This window comes from Monodelphis domestica, chromosome 6 (genome assembly GCF_027887165.1).
Source record: "Monodelphis domestica isolate mMonDom1 chromosome 6, mMonDom1.pri, whole genome shotgun sequence".
Classification (NCBI taxonomy): domain Eukaryota; kingdom Metazoa; phylum Chordata; class Mammalia; order Didelphimorphia; family Didelphidae; genus Monodelphis; species Monodelphis domestica.
The window spans coordinates 135,303,799-135,319,829 of NC_077232.1; the positions used below are offsets into that span (position 1 = coordinate 135,303,799).

Sequence of the window (16,031 nt, forward strand, 5' to 3'; positions counted from 1 at the left end):
CAAGTTACTTAAAGACCCAGGGACTCCTCTGAAACTACATATTCTAAGTGATTTCCCAATCTACATCTCATGAGTAAGTTTTTTAAAGGGAATTCTGAAGTCCACTGAAATAACAGATCTAATTTTTTTAAAGTGCTCAAAGAGAAAAGTTTTGCAAATGTGTTTAAATTATGTTCTTAATTCTTCAGAAGTACTGATCCAGAAACTGGAAAACTAGGTGGCTGTTATCACCAAAACTCTACTAATTCCACTAAGTTGAGAGTTTGTAGGTGTCATAGTTGGCAAGTTTGATACTCTTTATCCCAATTCAATTCATCAAATATTTATTGTGACTACTATGTGCCAGGAATTGTACTAATTAATAAAAAGGAAGATAGTCACTGCCCTCAAAGAGCTTACAATTTAGTAGTTTGCGACAGTTTACAAAAGGACTCAAGAAAGCAGGGTACTACACATTCTCAATATAGAGGGGCATCTTGTTCCTTGGAGTTTAAAACAGTCAGAGCATCACAGAGCAGTAAATGGAAAACTGCCCTCCTCCTAAAGACACACATCTAGCTATCAGTCCTATGAATTCCTCACCCATTTTAATATTATAATCATAATCTCTTTTTGATAAATTTGTAGACATGCTTATTCATTATAATATCAAAAGACATGTAAATAGTCATGGGAGAAGGACAAATTAATTTGGAGACAATTTTTGTTTGAGCTGAAGTTATATCCTCTTAATTAATCCTCATTATTGTGTTCATACCTACATAATGAGTAGCAGACATCCCAGTGTAAAATTTGCGTAGAAAACAGTAGGCAACAAAATCTGAACAACTGGATTCTTTCTGAAGACATTCTTCAACAAAACAGCTATAAAACTCTTATAAGTTGCAATAGAAAGAGGTAGATTAAAATCAAGATAATCAATTACTAAGGAAGATGAAAATCTTTTGTGTAAAACTGTACAGACCAAATATTTGCCATTACACAAGTGACTTAAAGTTTGTTTCTAAAGTATTTCTATTCTTTGGAATTGTTTTGTCTTATTCATTTTTCCTAGAGAAGAAAAGGTTTATAAAGGTAAGAAAATGGTAGTTATCAGACATATTTACGCTAAAAACTTTGGGTAAGTGGTATTAATCTTATGGATGGACAGAATTTGTAAAACTGATTAGGAATTGCTCAGAGATAGGTGAGTAAGAGATCAAAGTCTCCAGAATATCCCTACAATCAATGACAAGAAATTTTTAGGCAACAAGTTGAGATAAAGATATAAAAAAAGGTTGCAAGCACTATTTACAGAAAACCATATTAAGGAACAATATGGAATAATCCATTTTTCATTTGAGTTGAAAAAATAGACCTTAATAGCATCTACAAAATTTAAAAATATGAGGATTTAACATTAATAAATAGTATTGGGATAGTTATAATCAAATAGTTCAATCAAAATATGCTTTTTAATAAAGGACTTACCATATCTGTGTCTGAGACAGGGCCAAAACTTGTCACATAGATATTCGTGAAGACTTCAGTAATACTGTCTGATTTAATGAAAAAAAGAAACTTTTAATATAGATAATAAAAATTCAAAAGGCATATTATAAGGGAATATTTTAGTATGATATTTTAGGAAGTTCTGTCATAATAGACATTTATGCATATTTTATTTTGTATATGCATATGGATATATAAATAATCCCTTCTTTACTTTCACAAGAAACAAACCCATAAAATAACCATTTCATTGGATTTTTTAATAGGAGCCTATCCAAATTCTAAATATAAAATATTTTAATAACATCTCTATTACACTCTGTGCAGATCATAGCTATTAAGGGCAGAGTATTTCAAGTCTGCTTCTCCATAATAAACAGCTTCTTCAGAAACCATCCTAAGAAAACAAGCTTACAATAAAATTATCAAAAGTGCTAAAAATAAAACATTCTTACTATTGAATAGTGTAGCTATTTGATTTTTTAGATTAATAACAATTTCAAACATAAAATATTTCTTAAAGACAGGAACTTGGCTTTTTCAGTTAAAATAAGTATTTTTCCTCCTTGAACTTACAAAAATAGACTATTATTCATTGTAAACAAATATAATTTATTCTAATAAGAATAGATCTGTTTGTTAATTATATGCCACAAATAAAAGCTAACAATTTATACTAATTGGATGAAATATATTCTATCATCAACTATTCTTTGAACAATAATGCCTTTTGGTAATTGAATCCTTAAAATGCTTAACAGATAACTAAGATGACAGAAAAACATCTCTCAAGTTATAAATAACATTCCTTTGCTTACTCTTAAAATAAACCAAATAAAATATGTAAAATTTAAGGTTCTACAGTGGAATTAATTTTCAGAGAGTTTGGGGGGAGTGTCTTTTTCCTGGATTTCATGCATATTTGCTCAAATTCTCTTATACTTCCTATATTTTCATGATGGTACAACATTGAGAAACATGAACCTCATAATCCATTCCTATAGTTGCTTGAAAACAAGTCCAGTAAACTATCATGGAAAGTCAGTGTAATGTGTACTTTAATTTGTTTTGTTTATATCTAACAGCAAGGGTAAAAAAGTTTTTCTGAGCAACTAGGTAATTTCATTGACTAGCACAATTCATTCTCAGAGCATTCTAGTTTAAGTAACTGTTTTTTTAATTCTAATGAATTTTCTAGTGAAAAAGAGACTCGCGGTCACAGATATCTAACTTGAGAACTTTGCAAAGATTTTTTAAATGCCAGAAAAGGAACTTAGAAATAATAACCTAATATTATATTCTTTCATATCTCACATTGTAACTTTCTTTGCTTTTTATGCTCAATACATATATGTTGAATGAATGAATCAACTTGAGGCTCATTATGTGTCAATAATGTGTCAAAGGAAATCAATAAAATGTCAAGCATCCTCATAGGTTTATCAGTTATTAGGAAGAACATCAAGTCATCAAGAAAATTACTGGAAATAATAGAGATAAAAATCATATCCTTCCAAAATGAAAACAAAACAACTTGGTATATCAGTGCCATGAATATATGCAATGATTTTTTTTCATGTATCTGAAGTTTCAGAAAGTAGTAACAAATGATTATGTTGATATATGTTGTTTCTATGTGAGGTAAGGGTAAAATGATTTGAATGATTCAATAGGGCATTACAACTACCATCAGCTATTACCAAACTTCTAGAATGTATAAAAAGTAGCAAAAAGGTGGACTTGGGCTTGGTCATGACAATGAGAATCATAGATTTTTCATTTTAAAGGAATTTTTTAATTTTATCTAACCCTACTCTTCTTTTTACAAATGAAGAACCTGACTCTAAAAGTCATCTAAATATCTTAAAATCATAGTAATGCCAGCTTCTGAATTAGAACCTAGGTTTCTGATTGTCAATTCAATCCTCTTTCAACTGAATCTTAAATATTACATATGTATGAATTAATGAATTTAAAGCAAAATTTATCATGCTTGTACTTTGTACTATGCACTGTTCCAAGTGCTAGAGGTATATAAATACACACATAAAAAGTTTGACCTTAAAAAGATTGCATTCTAATGGGGGAAAATATGTAAAGAAGTAGTGAACAGGGAGAGTTATAGACAAGTGCGATATAACCTTAAAGTTATATAGATAATATGGATTATATTAATGACTAAAAGCAAATATTTTTCCAGCAGCCTTACATCTAGGGATTTATGAGCTGTTATTTATCTTAATCTTCCATGGGCATCTCTTCCAAATATGATTGATTTTGCAATACACACATATGTACATACAAACACATTATATATACATAGCTGGAGAAAAAGAGAAATAGCTATAGAAATGATGAGAGATAGATACCTTTATGTATCTTTCTACAGATGTTTGTATGTTTATTTTTGGATAATATGAGGGACATTTCAGAGAGCTAACTGCAGTCAAGGCCACAAAATTTCACTCTAGCAACTATTAGAACTTATGTATAAATTATATGTAACCTAAACCCTTTAAGTCTGATCTCACCTATACCAACTACGTTTTCTGAATCATCCTCCCATTTCACTTCTTGGAAACGCCCATCCAAATACTCAATTCTATCAGTTACTGAAGCTCAAGTCTAATTAATTACCCTAAAATCTATCACCTTTCAACTCCTCCTGTGATGAATCTTCACTTCCCCACCTTCTGTTCCCATGCTACTCAGGCAAGGAAAAATGCATTCCTGGAATCTCATAATAGGAATATAGAATCAATTGTCACAAAGAAATATTATAAAGAGTAGTTAGGTCCTAGATTACTGTAATTTAGGTATATTATATATTATGAGAGTCATCTGTGGAGTAGCATATAAAGTACTGGCCTTGGAGTCAGAAGAACCTGGATTCAAGTCTTAATCTCTGCTTCATTTAGGTTGTGTGACTGTGCGATTTAATAGCTCAGGATCCCAGGCAAACAATTCTTAAGCATCAAAACACTTTCCATTCTGCTTTGATAGAGAATTTCCTGAACAGATGGAGCCAGTGTTGTGGACAACAAAATTTAGGGTAAAATAGAACAGTAGATTAGTAAATTTGCCTGATAATCTGACCACCTAATATTCTTTTAATGAGATTATTTTCAAAAAGCTTCATGTTGTTGCCTATCAACATAAAAAATAGATTTTCAGGTATAATTCATTCTTAAACTGAAGAATGACTATAGTTATATAATTATCTGTTTAAAATATTTCAAGATATTATGGTTAAGAGAAAAAAGTTAGAAAGTTTTCACTGAAGTTAGATATTTTCTACTGTTACTCAATCCTCATATATGTCAACAAAATTAATAATACTTCCCCTTCACCCATATTTTTAATAATCTCATCATTCATAAATGCTTAAATAATAGAGGTAAACAGAAATAGAAATAAGTGGAAATGCTATAAGAACATTCATTAACTTAATTGAAAAATACACTATAACACAGTGTTCAACAGGTACTTATATAATCAGCAAAGTCATAGGGTTACAAAAATTTAAGGCCATGTGAAAAATACACAGAACAACCTCAAGAAGCTTGGTATTCAGTTCTAGAAATTAAAATTTGAACTTTTAACATCCCATTATGCAATAATGCTTAATAGATATTTCTATAAATAAAGTCTTTCAAAAGTGATGATCAATAACTTTTTTTACATTTTAATATCCCAGGCAATTATTTTCATCTAGTGTCTTGCAAAGAACAGTTAAGAATAATGTAATAATGATATTTCCTTTATAATAACTATTATATTATATATTATTTAACATTTAATAAAATTTATTATATTATATTATTGTATATTATATTTTATTGTTATATTATATCAAATAATATATTATATAACCATTTAGTTTTATGCTCTGTATGCATTATCTCAATAAATGCTTCTTAAGTCATATTACATTGTTTCTTAATTAAACTTCCTTTAATCAAAGATTATCTGAGCTTGTAAAAACCTTAGGGAGAATGTATATAATAGAAAATCTATCAATATTTGTTTATTTGAATCAAAAAAGAAAATTTGAAGCAAAAATTTGATTTTGATCAGAACAACAATAGAATATAAATTCATTGAAGAACAAAGTTTTTAACATTTTGTCTTTATAGCCCTACTGCCCTGAATAATACCTATTAAGTATTTAATAAGTACTCAAGAATTGTTTTGCTTTATAAAATTGTTAATTGTTTTGGCTTGGCTTGGGGGCTCTTAAATTCAGCTATTATATCCCCAGGAAGTTATCATTTGAAGATTTCTTTCTGGAGCTGATCTGTGGATTCATTAAATTTCTATTTTTTTCTCTTGTTAAAGAATATCTGGAGAGTTTTATTTGATAATTTCTAGTATTATAATGTCTAGAATATTTTTTATTGTGACTTTATGGTAGTCCAATAATTGTTAAATTGTCTCCCCTGGATCTATTATCTAGGTTAATTGTTTTTATAAAGAGATATTTCATATTTTCTTCCCTTTTTCATTCTTTTAATCTTGTTTTATTGTTTTTTGATATCTTCGTGAAGTCACTAGCTTTGAGATGCCGATTTCTAATTTTTAAGGAATGATTTTCTTCTGTAAGCTTTTTAGCCTTCTTTTATATTTGGCCAATTGATTCTTATATAGCTTTCATTTCCCTTCCCAGTTTTCCCTTTGCCTCTCTTAATTTATCTTTGAAATCCTTTTGAGCCTATATATATTTAGTATTTATTTATTATTTTTTGCCATTTGAAAAAGTTTATTTAGTCAATTTATGTAATTAATTTCATTGGGTATTACTTGTGTCCTTGATCAGAACCTATTTACATGGTGTTGTTTACACTAGGATATTCATTTAGAGTCTACATCCCTAACCATATCCCTTTGACTCATGTATTCAAGCAATTGTTTTTCTTCGGTGTTTTTACTCCTGCAGTGTTTCCTCTGGATGTGGATAATGGTTTTTCTCATAGGTTCCTCCGAGTTGTTCAGGGTCATTGCATTGCCAATAATGGAGAAGTCCATTACATTCGATTATACCACAGTTTATCAGTCTCTGTGTACAATGTTTACTGGTTTTGCTCCTCTCACTCTGCATCAATTCCTGGAGGTGGTTCCAGTCCCCATGGAATTCCTCCAGTTTATTATTCCTTTGAGCACAATAGTATTCCAACACCAACATATACCACAATTAGTTCACCCATTCGCCAATTGAAGGGCATCCCCTCATTTTCCAATTTTTTGCCACCACAAAGAACTTAGCTATGAATATTCTAGACCTGAGTCTTAGATTTCAATGAGCTCAGTTATTTTAGGGGTTCAATTTCTCCTATTTTTTGTCATTCCAGAATTCTCTGGTTCTAGAGTTTAATCTTTAACTCCTACCTGTATCTGAAATCCAATCATTAAATGCCAACTTCAATACCACATCGCTAGACGAATCCCTAAGCTGGCTTCGTTCCCTAAATTCAGAGATTTGCTTCACTTAATTATTTTATTCTACAAACACACTTAAGGAGATGGCACAGTATCTAAGTGTCCATTTCTGGTTATTTTTTCCCCACTGCCCTTCCTCCCCCAACCTTTTTTCTAACCTTCCAGAACGCATTTTCCAGTGTCAATTTCCAATGAGAAAGATAACAGAAATTTAAATACAATAAAAAGGTAGACGTTATTTAGGAATACATTTAAGAGGAAGTGGAGCCAAGATGGCAGAGAAGGTTCAGGGACCTATCTGATTTTTAACAAATTACCTTCCAAAAAGCAATGATAGAATGCATCAAAATAAATTCTGAAACATCATAACCCACAAAAAGAAAGGGTGTAGTAATTTTTTAGCTCAAAATAACTTAGGACAGCTTGAGTGATCTAGTGCACTGATGTGAAGGTGGTGTGCAAGGTTCTAGGGTAGGCACCAGGGAGGCAATGGTTCTCAGATATAACTGAAGCAAGGCTTTTGGAGCTCTCAGCCACAGACAGTAATGGGGATTGAGCAGTTGTTAAGAAGGTTATGAGTCCCTTTGCTAGTCCTGGGTTCAAGACTCTTGTCTTATTGCCCATAAGCAGAACCAGGTTGAAGTCCTATGGTGCAGTCATAAGAGGAGATGCACCAGCATATACCATCACTTGCAGACACAGGAGAGCAAAGGACCCTCACCAAAATCTCAAGGGGTATAAAAGAGTTATTGGGTTTACTCAAAAATCAGAGCATAGGCCAGGAGAATATTAAATTCACATCTCCTTACATTATGCCACATTAGAAGAACTGAAAGCAGATAGATCCCTAGTGCCAGCTCTTAAGGTAGCTGAACAAGGAATTTGAAGCTTGAAACAGTGTTCTCTTCACTATAGTTACAGAGTCCAACTTTAAAAGCTTTTTTTAAAAACTAAAAGAAAAGTAAAAGGCAGGAAAATGAGTAAGCAACAACAAAGAAGGAAGTCCCAAATTTTCTGAAGAAATTAATACCTGAAAAACAGAACAGCCCATATGGTAAATGAAACACAAAAATCCAGACAGAACTCATTAAAAATAGAATTTTCCAAGTGTAATAAGTTATACAAAAAATGCAATGAGGAGGAAAAATACTTAAAAGCAGAATTGGACCTTCAGAAAAAAAGAGGTACAAAACTTTACTGAGGAAAAGAATTTTATACAAAGTAGAATTGGCCACATGGAAAAGCTCACTCAAGAAAATTATGTCCTAAAAATTAGAATTAGGAAAGTAGAAGCTAATGACTTCATGACACATGAAGAAAAACAAAAGAATAAAAATATGGAAGAAATTTTGCAATTTCTCATTGGAAAACCAACTGACTCAGAAAATAAATTAAGGATAGATAATTTAAGAATTCTTGGACTACCTGAAAGCCATTTTCAAAAAAAGAGCTTAGACATCATTTTTCAAAGAAATCATCAAGGAAAACTGTCCCATTATTCTGCTACCAGAGAACAAAACAGAAAATGGAAAAAAAATCCATCAATCACTTTTTTTAAAAGATTGCAAAAGGATAATTCCCAGAAATATTCTAGCCAAATTCCCAGGTCAATGAGAAAATATTGCAAGTGACCAAAAAAGAAACAATTCAAATATCATATTGCCTCTGTCAGGATAGCACAGGACTTAGCAACTTCTATATTAAAAGTCTGGGGAGCATAAAATATGATATTCCAGAGAGCAAAAGAGCTAGGACTTAAACTTGGAATACAGAATTGGTCCTTTTGAAAAAGAGGTACAAAAATTAACCAAAGAAAATAACTCTTTATAAAGTCAAGTTTGCCAAATGGAAAAGGAGGTACAAAAGTTCATCAATAATCACTTGCTGATTAATAAGGAAAAAGACTTGTTCAAAAATATTTATAGCCATGCTTTTTGTGGTGGCAAAAAATTGGAAAATGAGTGGATGTCCATTGATTGGGGAATGACTGAATAAATTGTGCTATCTTATGGTGATGGAATATTATTGTGCTGAAAGGAATAATGAACTGGAGGAATATCATGTGAACTGGAAAAACCTCCACAAATTGACACAGAGTGAAAGGAGCAGAACCAGGAGAACACTATACAGAGAGACTTATACATTGTTGCACAATTGAATGTCATAGACATTTCTACTAACAGCTATGCAATGATCCAGGACAATCCAGAGGAACTTATTAGAAAGAATGCTATCCACATCCAGAGAAAGAACCATGGGAGCCAAAACATAGGAAAAAAAAACATATCTATCACTTTGTTTGATATGGATATGATTAGAGTTTTGATATTAAAATGTTACTTTATAACATTTGATGTTAAAATTATATTAAAAGAACATTCTACTGAAAATATGAATTACATAGAAATAGATTTTGAACAATGATACATGTATAACACAATGGAACTGCTTATCAGCACTGGGAGGGGGGAGGAAAAAGGGGAGGATCATAAATCATATAATCATGGAAAATATTCTTAATAAAAAAGGTGGAAGAGAATTGCTTACCCAGAAAAACAGAGCATAATCCTTGGGGAGGGGGTAAATATTCAGTGAAATAAAGTACTTTCAAACATTCCTAATGAGAAAATCAGAGCTGAATGGAAAATTTGACTTTCAGAGAAGCATAAAAGTTAAACAAGAAAGAAATCAAAAGACATTCAATGAAGTTAATTTGTGTACATCCCTATATGAGAAAATGATTATTGTAATGTCAAAGAACTTTGGCACTATTAGAGCAATTAGAAATATACATAGAGAGTGAGAGTGTGAGTTAAAGATGATGGGATGATATGAAAAATTTGATTAAGTCATGAGAAAGAGCATTGCATTGAAAGGAAGGAGAAATGAAAAAAGAATGGATAAACTGTTGTACATAAAAGAGGCATGAGGGAACATACAGAGTAGAAGGGAAGACTGGGGAAGCAGAGAGGAGCATGCGATCCTTACGCTCACCATAATTGGCTCAATGAGGGAAGGACATAATCAATATGATCCTTAGAATATCAGCTATCTTTGATCTAGGAGATATGTCCTAGAGAACGTCCTAAGTTATATAGAAGGTAGTGATTTTCCCACAATGAAATAAAACAAACAAACAAACAAACAAAAACTAGTACATATATAAGGCAAGGTTTAAATAAACATCTTATTGATTCTAAGATCAGCTCTCATACTCATCACATATCGACTCTGGACATATTGGCCTTTATACTGTTGTAGTAAAATATGGATTTTGTTGTACTGTTATATTAGGATATGTGTCCAGTTTTGCATATATTGACTCTGCGAGAAAACATAGGCAAAATATCAAAGTAAGATTCAAGTCGAGTATGGTGTGATAGAGGCTGGCACAAAAAAAAATAATGGCAATGTCCAATAGATGTTGTATCAGCAAAATAGTGCTTGACATAATATCAACACAATTTTGCTTGGACAGTGTTAAAAATGGATAGAATTTTATATAACAATATCTATGAACTACAGTTATACAATAAGGTTACAACAGTCAGATCTCATAAATGTCAGATTTTAGAATTGTGTAAATATTTCATATAACTAGTTTTAGTGGGGTCCACTATGGTGCTTGAGAGTGATTTTGTTTTTGAAAAATATGTAAAAATGAGACTATCTGTTTAGTTATCATTGTTAAAGCTCATTCTAGATGGTACATATATTAAAAGATCATTTGAATATCTGATTCCAAATAAGAAGCAGTTATCAGAACAGCCCAATTTGTCAAGTGTGTCATAAGCACAGTCCTAAAGTTATGCCTAACAGCAGATCTCAGACCTCAATTAATCAAATAAAGGATAATAAATGTGGATTAGGAGATCTGGATTTAAGTCCAAGTTCTACTATCCTAGATATAATAAGCACTTTTGTAAGTCTGAGATCTAAAACCAGGATCTCTGATTCTAATTCCTTTACTTGCCCCATGATATCATACTTCTTTGCTGATATTTATTAATGAATATTGGGTATTAGAATTAATTTTTGTTTTGTCATCAGGGCTGCCTAATACAGTATCAAATATCTATATCATATGAATCTATATCTATCATATCTACATCTACATGTATGTGTATTTGAATGAATGGTGGTTTGATTGAACATAAACCCTATCTTCAATGATGTGGTGCAGTGTTTCATATATATAGTGGATATTTGACAGATAATTGTTGAATCAATGAATGTATGAATGAATGAATGAATGGATAGATTTAGGGATGGTGTAATGGATGAATGGATAGGTACTAAAAAGATAAATTAGAAGTATGCTGAAGTTAAAAAACAATAACAAGATTTAAAAAGAACAGAAACTGAGTCTCAGAGAAATGAACTGACTTATTAATGGTTCCATACCTAGTAATGGGCGAATGTTTTCTGAATCCCAATCTTTTTTTTTCCTGCAGAAAGATTTATTTATTTATTTATGCATTCATTCATTCATTTATTTGTTCATTTATTTGTTCATTTATTTGTTCATTTATTTATTTATTCTTGAGCATTATTTTATGTGGTCATTTTCACACAATATTCATTGGAAACAAAGATAATTTTCTTTTCCTCCCCCTTCTCACCACCCCTCCCATAGCTGATGCATGATTCCACTGGGTATGACATGTTTTCTTGATTTGAACCCATTTTCATGTTATGGGTATGTGCATTAGGGTGTTCATGTGTAGTCTCTCCTGAGTCATGTCTCCTCCACAACTGTAGTCAAGCAGTTGCTTTTCCTCGGTGTTTTTACTCCCACAATTTGTCCTCTGCTTGTGGCTAGTGTTTTTTCTTCTAGATTGCTGCAGAATGTTCAGGGACGTTGTATTGATACTAATGGAGAAGTCCATTACGTTCAATTGTACCACAGTGTTTCAGGTCTCTTTGTACAATGTTTTCCTGGTTCTGCTCCTCTCTCTCTGCATCACTTTCTGGAGGTTGTTCCAGTCTACATGGAATTCCTCCACTTTATTATTACTTTTAGCAGAGTAGTATTCCATCACCAACATATACCACAATTTGTTCAGCCATTTCCCAATTGAAGGGAATCCCCTCATTTTCCAATTTTTGGCCACCACAAAGAGCGTAGCTATAAATATTCTTGTACAAGTCTTTTTCCTTATTATCTCTTTGGTGTACAAACCCAGAAGTGCTATGGCTGGATCAAAGGGCAGACAGTCTTTTAGTGCCCTTGTCTTGTATTATAATATCAAGATTACTGTTTATTTCTGGCTTTTCTTGTAGGCCAATGATTCTCACATTGTCTCTCCTTCCTCTGTTTTCCAGGTCTGTCACCTTGTCAGTGAGATATGTTATGTTATCTTCTAATTCCTTTGCCTTTTGACTTTGCTTTATTAATTCTTGCTCTTTTGCAAGACCATTGTCTTCCAGTTGCCTGATTCTGAACTTTAAAGACTGGTTTTCCTTTTCAATTTTTTTTCTGACCTGTTTTTTGAGGCTTCGAGCTGATTCTGCATTTGCGTATTTTGGTCCCTCAGATTGCTGAGTTCCTTTTGCATTATTTCCCATTTTTCCTGCCAGGAAGCTTCCATATATTTGATAATTTCCAATTTAAATTCTTCTAGAGCTTGTGGAGAATTTCCATTTCTTTTGGAAGATTTTGGAGCATGTGTTTGTGTTTCCTCTTCTATTTCCTCTGTATTTTGTATTTTTGTATTTTCGCTCCATAAAATGTGTCCAAAGTCACCCACTTCTTCTTGCTTTTCTTGGTGTTAGGAGGCTGACCCTGAGCAGTGTTGGCTATCTCTATGGTTTTTTTCTCCCCTTTCCAGTCAGAAATCTGAGTGAGGAGGGCTGGCTCTCAGTGTAAGGGTTTATTGCTCAAGGTTTTAGCCTCAGGCAAATTCTCCATTCTCCACAGCTGCACTGTCTTCCCGGGGAAGCCCAGGGTCTGCCCTCCCTGCCTGCCAGCATTTCGGGTGTTACTGTTCTCAGATGTGGTTCTTTGCTGTTTTTATTTAACTCCCGAGACCTGTGGGTTCCCCTTGCTCACTTCAGGGGATTCCTTCATGCACTCATTAATTGTAGCATGCTAGTTCCGGGCACCCGCGATCTGAGTTCCCCTTGACCGCGTGCCAGGTTTTTGGGTTTTACTACTCACGGGGGAGGGGGGGGGTCCTTGGTGTTCTTACTCAGGTCATCAGACCTGGGGCTGCCCATTGTTCATTCCTGGGGTGCCCCTCCCTCACTTGTTGATTCTGGCCAGTGCCGACTTAAACTCTGGCTCCATTGGTGGTAGGTAGGGGGAGGGTGGGTCAGTTTTCATTCCCTTATACTATGGAAATGCCGGAGTCCCACCTACTTTCAGTGCTTTGCCTTAGAGTGGGGTCTCTCTGTTCTAATGTGGATGGTTGTTTTTGTTTTTGGTGGGGTCTTTTGAGGTCATCTGTGTCATTGAGTCTGAGGAGAGGAAGCCAGCCGCATCTACTCTGCAGCCATGCTTACCAGGAAGTTCTCCAAATCCCAATCTTTTAAACCAATGTGCTTTAAATTTCATTGAGTGACTAAGTTTTGTATACAGAGTTAATCATTCAGGAACCGGGGTCCAGCTCTAATATGTAGTTTGCTAAAGTGTCCAAAGGTAATAATTTTGTTACTGGTAATACCTGACTTGGTACCTGTTAAGCTACCACACTGAGTGAATGAATGTTTCAAGGGAAATAAATTATTTTGTTTTGTTGTGTTTTGTTTTTTAATGCTCATCAAGAGCTAATTTTCTTCTTTTCAAATATTAGTGTTGGTTTTTTCTGGTCATGGAGCCAAGAATAGAAGTATGGAAGCTTGAAACTGCCATGAAAAACCTCTCCAATCAATCTTAAAAAATGCCAAAAAAGGAATAAAGGAGTAAAATAACCAACAAGGAGAGGGAAACAACTTTCATTAAAAGAACAACCCAGAATGTAAGTAGAGAACAACTGGGGCACTGTGGTGAGTGGGAGTACAGCCAACAAGAGGCAGAAGTAAGGAATAAAGAACAAGTCAAGAGCAAGCCTTTCTAACTCACATCTACTGTGCTAGGTTCTGAACCTGGGCCCACACCAACAACCAGACCCTGAGACCCAGTCTTGCTAATAAAAGTCTAATCTAATGCACAACACTTAAAGTGCCAAACAAACCTACAGTAAGGACCAGAATTCCTACTCAAGATATTTGTGCTATGCAGCTCTGATCTGTGCTGGCCCAAAGCAAGGTCCTTGTTCCAACCTTGCCTTGTGATGAGGATAGATCAGTTTGGGACAGTTTGGGACCTAGAGCTGGACTTCCTGCTCCCTGGCAGAGACAGTCCCCAGGATACTATTTTAGAGCTTGGCTGACCATTGCCAAAAGCTCACAGTGGAGGCACAAGGAAGGACAGTTTGCTCTGTGTTGTGTCTCTGAACTGACCAAGGCCTAAGTGAGACAAAAAGCTAACACCAAAGCCTGAGGCTAGAATTTGAGCTATCAGTAGACTCGGGGCACAATTGAACCAGCAGTGGAGGTAGCTACCAGAGTTCCCAGAAGTCATACCATCTTGGAAGAACCAAAACTTGCAGAAACTTAGAAATTGGGCTAAGGGTAGCATCAAGGAAGGATTAAGGTTTAAGAGCATGCCCTATCTTCTCAGAAAACAGAGTCTAATTTTAAAAAGATAGGGAAATGAGCAATAATCAAAATAAAGTAACCATAGAGAATTTTTGTGGTAACAAAGAGCAAGGCACAAACACAGAAGGAAACAGTAAAAAGAAAGCAACACATGCAAAAGTCCAAAAGAAAGACATGAACCCAATTAAGATTCTATAAGGGCTCAAAAGGATTTCAAAGATAAATTAAGAGAGGCAAGGGGAAAACTGGGAAGGGAAATGAAAGTGATATAAGAATAAATTTGCCAATTATAAAAGAAGGCTAAAAAGCTTACAGAAGAAAACCATTCCTTAAAAATTAGAAGTCAGCATCTCAAAGCTAGTGACTTCATGAAGATAACAAAAAAAATAAAATAAAACAAGATCAAAAGAATGAAAAAGGAAGAAAATATGAAATATCTCTTTATAAAAACAATTAACCTAGATAATAGATCAAGGAGAGACAATTTAACAATTATTAGACTACCTTAAAGTCACAATAAAAATATTCTAGACATTATAATACTAGAAATTATCAAATAAAACTCTCCAGATATTCTTCAACAAGAGAACAAAATAGAAATTGAATGAATCCACAGATCAGTTCCAGAAAGAAATCCTTAAATGATAACTTCTTGGCTATATAATAGCTGAATTTAAGAGCCCCCAAGCCAAGGAGAAAATACAGCAAACAGTCAGAAAGAAATAATTCAAATACCATGAAGCTAAAACAGAGGCACACAGAACTTAGCACCTTCAATATTAAAGTATTGGAATGTAATATTCCACAAAGGGAAAAGATCTAGTTTCGCAACCTAGAGTCACCTGCTGTAAAGTGTCAGTGTCCTAGAGGGATATAAGATGTTTTAACCCACTTTGGAACTCTACAGAGCCAATTAAGCACCAATCCCTTTGGTTATGAAACAAAGTTTATTTTAACAAAAAGGGATAAGGGGTATGATGTTGACTCTTTTCAAAGTATGTCCACCTGGCTCCTAAGTCTACTACTTAAGGAGAGCCTTCTGTTCTTCTTTAGGCCCTACCTACACCTACTTATGCTGTCTGAACCCTTTCCCAGGGTATCTGACTTAACCCTAATCTTCCCACCAGTAAGTAATAAAGAAAGAAAGGGAAAACCCTCTGCGTTTGGCTGCTGTACTAAGTAACTCAAGGTTATAGATGGAAAGCTTTGAATTACCTTGGCCAATAGGACTCCTGGTAGATGGATCACTGTCAGATGATAACTGGACTCAGGGAAATTAGCTTTCTCCAAGTAAACTCTCTACCTGGATGCCAAAGATTTTCTCTATAAAACTTCTGACTGTCCAGGGAAAATCTCTCAGAGTAAAACTCTTCCTTCTGCTTGAAATTGTAGGCACAGAAAAAATCCATGCCCAGCTCAGATGAAAATCCAAGAAGGATGTGAAGTTCAGTTATTTTTCAGTT

The 16,031-nt window shown here is 33.7% G+C and overlaps 1 protein-coding gene across 1 annotated transcript in view; it reads right to left on the bottom strand.

Annotated features, from left to right (window-relative positions):
* Positions 1 to 16,031, bottom strand: part of GABRA2 (gamma-aminobutyric acid type A receptor subunit alpha2) — a 127,314-nt gene that overhangs the window by 63,330 nt on the left and 47,953 nt on the right. Inside the window, exon 4 of the mRNA XM_001372420.3 lies at positions 1,471 to 1,538. Coding sequence (XP_001372457.1) covers positions 1,471 to 1,538 — 68 coding nt within the window. The remainder of the gene's footprint in view (positions 1 to 1,470; positions 1,539 to 16,031) is intronic.